The sequence below is a fragment of the Triplophysa rosa genome, unplaced genomic scaffold (genome assembly GCF_024868665.1).
Source record: "Triplophysa rosa unplaced genomic scaffold, Trosa_1v2 scaffold529, whole genome shotgun sequence".
In the NCBI taxonomy this organism is placed as follows: domain Eukaryota; kingdom Metazoa; phylum Chordata; class Actinopteri; order Cypriniformes; family Nemacheilidae; genus Triplophysa; species Triplophysa rosa.
Window position 1 is genome coordinate 1 of NW_026634538.1, and position 7,171 is coordinate 7,171.

Genomic DNA, 7,171 nt, shown 5'->3' on the forward strand with positions numbered 1-7,171 from the left:
AACACAGTGATGGAAATAGATGGATGATCCTCACTGCAGAAAGCAAGGAGAAGATAGAAAAGCACAATCCAGATCCACATAACCGTTATAGTGTTACGGATGATTTATCACTACACATCAAGAGTGTTTCTCTCTCAGATTCTGGAATTTATTACTGTAATGCAAACCCAACTGTGAATCTGACAGTAACATCAGGTGAGTGTTCCTATGCTTCACATCATACATACATACTGTTCTGTATAAAGACACAACTAAAAACTAAATTATTCTTAAATACAATTGTCACTGATTTCACATGTAGGCTTGATTTTGATCCCTGCCAACTGCGTGACAAAAAAAAGAAATACATTTTTTTTGTTGGCATCTGAACGCATGCCACAATTGGTTAAATCAGTAACATAAATTGTTACAATATCCAGAAGACATGATGTAATTCAGATCTATCTTAAGAAATAAGAGGACGCTATGTGAATTTAAGAATTCAGGTGGATAGACCTGAAAAAACACTTCTTAAAGGTTTCAAGACACCATTTATCAAGACATAGTGGCAGTTGTGAAATGCAAAACTGACAGCAACTAAAACAAAACTAACTTTGCTTTTTTACTCCATTAGGTGAAAACAGAGCAAGTTCCAACCTTAGACACCCAGACAGCACTCCAACCACAGACTTGACTACTGCTTACAGTTCTGATTGTAAGAAAGAAAACAAGTTACAATTTAAAGGACACTATAAGCTTCAAACGACACTACATGTCAAAATTTAAATGAGCTAGAAAAAGAAAGCTGTTTAAAATGGTTTATATGCCATTTACCAAACAAACTAGCAGTTGTGATGTACATTGTAAAAACAAAATGTAAACTGTACCTTTTCTGTCGTGGGGGTGGTGCCCTTAAATGTTCCTTTTTCTACCTTTACAGATATACAACACGTTAAATATAATGCTTTTTTGGGTACGTTGTTATACCCTAAAGACCTATTATGTACCAGTTGAAGATTAGCATTTAACTGTACCTTTGAAGGTACACAATAGGTCCTACAATAATGTACCCCAAAATGGTACAATGTATATTAGGTTTTGTACACATGTAAAAAAGAACATCAGGGTACCAGCCCAGCGACAGAAAAGGTACAATTTTAAACCTTTTTTTCCGACATAGTACAAAACTGAAAGCAACAAATGCAAAATAGCTGACTTTTTTATTATTATTTTACTCCATTATTAGATAAACCCGCAGCAACTACAGATCCCATCTACAGTCCTCCAGAACACACCGCCACAACCCCAGACTCATCTACTAGAACTGCTTTCACATCTTACTGTATAAAAGAAAACAAGTAACCATTTAGTAGACACGATACAAACACTGTGATCGTGGTTTTTCTGTTGATAAGATGTTTCTGAAGATGAGTTAAAAATCTTTGAACGAGTTTCCTCATGAGCTGTTTGCGGCCGTTTTGTCTACAGCATTCAAACAATTTACAAGACAAACAATCATTAAATCATCATCGCAAATACTTTGTGTGCTTTCTTTGTTTACATTAGTATTTAGGAAAAGCATATCACAAAATTTTGCATGAACTTGCATTTCTAGCAGTGTGTTCTTATTGGTTTAGTTCTTGGTTAGCTTGTTTAAACATTTTTATTCAAACATATTAGTGTATTAAATTAACAGCATACTCCATTATATGTTTGGCGATATATGTTTTAGATATAAGGATGTTTAATTATAAACGCATGAGAACAATGTGTGGTCCCTGCAGTATAATGTAAGTGCTGTATATCAGATCAGATCATCATTGAGTCCTGACATGATTTTGTGCAAGACAAAAAGATTTCGCTACTTCTAAAATAGATAAATGACTTATGTTCCAAATCTAAATACTTGTACTGTAGAACAATATCTGCAGTTATGTATAAAAAGTACTTTTTTGCCTGAATTAAATTGCTAAAGTGGATCTCAGTTTTTTTGTACACCTATTTGTGTACAATATAAGTAAAACATTACACACAAACCATCTGTCTGAGCAAATGGTGCCTCCACAGGCAATATACAGAATAATGGAAAGGCATCAACAAATCCAAATTTGTTGCATACATAACATCCAGTCTACTCTGACGCCATCATGTGGTGTGTTTGTGATCTGCACATAGTAGAATTATTCTATAGTATCCCATAATCCCATGCGTGTGGTTTAGCAGCTGTTTGAAAATCAGAACAATGTCTGAAAGAGCGGTTAAGAAAAGGGAATTGCTTTTTAATTGTCCATTGTTAAATGTTCTGGTTATCTACTGAAACACATTCATGCACAAAACCCTTCTTGTGAAGGCGATGACTCAATGGGCAGCATCTGATGTTTCACACACACAAGGGATGTAAATACCCAACATCTGAAAAAAATGCATTTCTATAGCAATAAAAAAGAACACGAATCAAGACAAAAGAACTAATAATCCTAACTTTAAAAGGCCAGCACAATGGTGGGAATGCAGAACAATAAGTGACTCTTTAATATAGTCTAAAAACAACGTTTAAAAATGCAGTCTGTATGATGCAATATAAGATTATTAATACTAAGTAAGCACATTTGTGCTATATTAACCATTATGTAGTTGCATTTACTATTATTTAAACAATTATATATTTGTTTTTTTAATAAGATTATGTTATAGATTCTATTTTCTGTCCCAAAGCAGTCAAACTGGTTTTACAAACTTTAGCCTAGGAACTGACTTTTGACTGGAACTGACTTATAGTTCAGCAAACAGACCATTGTCAACGTCAAACTGTTATGTTGTCACGTATGTTGTCAGGCAGTTTTGATTCTCAAACTTTTAGTTTTAGAGAGTAGAGGTTAAAGATCTGTAACCAGCACATCAGAAATACAAATTCAGGCACAACCAATGAATATCAGGCTCGCCCTGGGATGCCAACCACACCACTTGAATATACCGTATAGATGTAAGCATACATATTAAGTACGAAAGTCTCACTGGTTTTTATGGTAGGCCTTTTTTTAAGTTTTAATAAAAATTTCCTTTAAGTTGAAAGTAAAAGCCCCAATGCACTGGAAAGATCTAAAAACAAGACATTAAAGGAACAGTTCAAACCAAAATGAAAATTCTGTTATGAATTACTTCAAGTTGTTTTAAACCTGTATGAATATATTTGTTATGTTGAACACAAAGAAAGATATTTGGAAGAATGTTAGCAACTGGCATTTCTGAGGCACCAATACCATTAAAATGGTTTTCAAAGGTATCTATCTATCTATCTATCTATCTATCTATCTATCTATCTATCTATCTATCTATCTATCTATCTATCTATCTATCTATCTATCTATCTATCTATNTCGCAGCATGGAAATTTGATACCGGCACAAGCCTAACTGTATATGAATGATATTTTACTAAATAAACTAAAAACTGAAACAGGAAGTGCTTCTGGACCGGTGTTGTTCATGTCTTGCAAACTGGTGGACGGTCTTACAAGTAAAACATTGAATAAATTACAGTCAAAGAGACATACTCATCACAACAGTGTGTGTGTGCGTGCGTGTTAATCACCTTCTTGATGTTGTTTTCCGAGTTAAATCCACACTCGAAGCCTTGTGGTGACACAGCACCATGAAAACCCTGCGATTTAACAAACACACACACAATAAATCACAACGCGCACGCACACACACACACACACCACAGCAGCATTCAGTCAGTCCATGTCCGTGTGTGTTACTTTGAGTACCATGGCATTTTCTCCCCAGTCAGTGAGGCTGTAGTCCACCGTGATCTCTTCGCCTTTAGCGATGTCTCGAATCGCTATGACGACAAGCCGCACCTGACTCCCACAATGCACCTCTCTAATCCTGCAGTTAGGTGGCGGGTGGAAGAGAACGGGCCCTCTGACTCCACTGGAACCCTCCTCACCGAGTTCCGGCACACTACACAACACAACACAAACACACACAATGTTATTCTAGCAAACCTCACAGACACTCATGATGTGTACGTGTGTGTCACACCAGAGCTGTGAGTGATCAGTGATGTAGTATGGGCTGCCCGGCGGGGGAAGTCTGTCCTCAGCACCCTCAGCATACTGCTGGTCCCCTGCCAACACAAACACGCCTGTGAGATGAACATCATTCACTCAATCACACTGTCATCAACACAACCATTTCACGAAGGCTACACAACAGCTACTGATGTGTGTACCTGGACTGTAGCTGTGTTCAGACAGACTCTCTTCTTCATCTTCTGACACATACGCCGCTCGCTCACACACCTTCACCGGCGTCCCCTTCCTCTTCCTGCCACACACACGCCTGCTTCACACACACAGTATATCACATCATGACACGTACACAATAAAAGGGCAAAAGGTCACCATGGTAACCACGGTTTTCACTCAAATATCAGCGGTTCTACGACTGTAAAATAAACCGTCTGTGCAGAAACGGGTAAAGAATTCATTATCACTGTATATTCAACACACACACACACGCATGTCTGGTTTATTATCTCCGTGGGGACAGTCCATAGTCGTAATGTTTTTATACTGTACAAACTGTATATTCTATCCCCTATCCCTAACCCTATCCCTAAACCTAAAGATCATAGAACACTTTTTGCATTTTTAGATTTAAAAAAATATTGTTCTGTACAATTTATTAGCTTTTGTGCCCATGAGGACCTCAATTTTGGTCCCCACGGTGACACGAGTCCCCATGTGTTGGTGTGTATTCAGGTTTAGGTCCCCACCGGGATATACAAACATGAACACACACACGCACACACAGGTTTGTTTGAGTATACTAGTGAGGACATTACATAGACTTTCATTGATTTTATATCAGGCTTATGATATATTCTATCCCTGACCCTTAACCTAATAATCACACAAACATGTGCCCTCTATTACATTTAAAGACAAACTCTATTTGAGCGAATTATGAGCCTTTTTATTGAGTGAGGACCAGTCAAATGTCCTCACAAGTGGGTTCACACGTATTTCACTGTGGTACTGAGGACATTTGGCCCTCACAAATATAGCTAAACCAGCACACACACACAGCCTTGTGCAGTTATTCAGCTGAACAAAGCAACAATCAAACAAATAATAAAATACGCCGGTTGTCATGGTGAATATTTGTAACGGTCATTGGCTTGGCTGGCACGCGCACAGCAGCACTGGCCGTGTACGCGCGCTAACCGCGGGCTCGCGCTGTGTTTTGCTAATCGTTCGAGTCGCAGTCGCTTCGTACATTCACACGTCCCGGTAAACCGGGAGGGAAAAAACAACGCCAGACCAAAAACGCACGAGCTCAGAGCGCGAGAGAAGCGTCGCCTAACGGCCTCATCGCGAGGACACAACAGAACCGGACCCGCTAACCGTTAGCACAAGCGCTATAGCCATCGTTCCCTTCAAAACAACGTGCGAGATCCGGACCGCAAGCGTGCGACACGCGCCAGCGGGAGATACTGACCCGCGCGGCGGCGGTTTGCTGCCTTCCCCGTCACTGTCGAGGGTCGGGGGCTCCCGGTAGTCGAACGGCGACCGCACGCTCTCCGCCATTAGCGCTGCTCCGGTGCGCAGGCTGGCGCGCATGCGCAGAGGCCCTGAGAGCTGGAGATGAGCTCCATCAGACTAGAATCAGAAGAGCTTTATTATTATTATTGCTAAGTGTGTTTGCACACACAAGGAATGATCTTTTGTGTTGGAAGCTTCTAGTAGACACATTAAACACAACGACAGGACACTTATAATAAAGATTTGCATTTACAGTCTGAAAAGATTCTAAAAAATATGCATATATATCAAATAAAAGACGTTTGTACAGAAAATGGGAATAATAACATATAAGAGACATTGTACAGGGTAGTATATTGTTGAATTTACATATTTACAGATGGTATGTACACCATTTGCATGTAGATGTAGTGTTACTGTATGTACATGTAGAAATAAAATGGACATATAGTAAGGCATTATAATGTACACTATTAGGATGTTTTATTTATTATCCTTTCATGTACCCGTGCCAGGTTTGTAAATAAAATACTTTTGAATCAAGGCCCTGAAGTCAAAGCACTTCATAAAGGATTAAAACTAGAAATGTAACTTCCCAGTAGAGCTGTCACGATAAACCGACGATAAATATCACGTTTATGACTACAGCTTTTGAGTGAAGTACGGATATATTGCTCTGCATTCCACATAACCAGGGGCGCTCTTGTACGAAAGAACTCCAAATTCCCACTGCAGAAGATACTCAACTCAACTCAACTCAACTTTATTTATATAGCGCTTTTACAATTTTCATTGTTACAAAGCAGCTGTACATGAGACATATTGACTATAAGCAAAATAATTAAAGTTGTACCTGCAAAAACAAGAAAAGGTTGAAAACACAGAAGACAGACATACCCACATACAAAACACTCCACACACACAATATGCACACGTACTAACACACGTAGACATAGAGACACACACACACGTACGTACACACACACACGCTCAGTGAGAGCACACATTTAAGAAGACCATAACACGTTCTAGAATCTAGGAAATACCAATGGACATGTTTTTATCACTGATCCTCAAGCCTCATCAGGTATTTTTATGATAATAAAGTATATTTATAATGATCATGTTTGACGGGTGTTGCTTTTTCAAATGCACATTATAAGCGACTCAAACTCGCACTGCTTTTAGATCGAGCAGCATTTCTACTGATCCCAGAGCTGTGCTTCACGGACAAGCTACGCATAAAAAAATATCTACACATTGCATATCGCAGCCAGCTCGATTACAATGGGCTTGTTTGAGATGCGCCTCGCCTCGCCTGAAAAGAAGACGCGAGTAGGCGGCTGCAGTAAGGGGAGGAGTGAAAACAGCGCAGGCAAGACGGACTCTTCCCATATCGCGCTGTCGAGTCGACTGGAAACGTCAGCAATGGAATAAATCGCGTTGACGTTTTTTATCGCATTTTTCTTGGGCCAACTGAGCTTAAAAGTGAGAAATGTGCTCAATCGTATATTAGACAAACTCTCAACCATGTCAAGGCTGTACGAAAGAATTTAGACATGTTCTTTGACAAACGAATGCTTAAACTTAGAACCTCCTATTTAACCCCCCCCCAAAAAATCAAAATTGTATGTGATATTT

General features: G+C 39.1%; 1 protein-coding gene across 1 annotated transcript; it reads right to left on the reverse strand.

The window, feature by feature from the left end:
- Positions 1-3,489: 3,489 nt before the first annotated feature.
- Positions 3,490-5,600, reverse strand: LOC130550992 (uncharacterized). Its single transcript, XM_057328528.1, has 5 exons — positions 5,487-5,600; positions 4,216-4,325; positions 4,026-4,110; positions 3,749-3,944; positions 3,490-3,639 (listed from the first exon to the last, which is right to left on the reverse strand). Exons 1-5 carry the CDS (start codon positions 5,573-5,575, stop codon positions 3,490-3,492), a joined length of 630 nt encoding a protein of 209 aa, XP_057184511.1. The 5' UTR covers positions 5,576-5,600.
- Between the last annotated feature and the right edge of the window lie 1,571 nt (positions 5,601-7,171).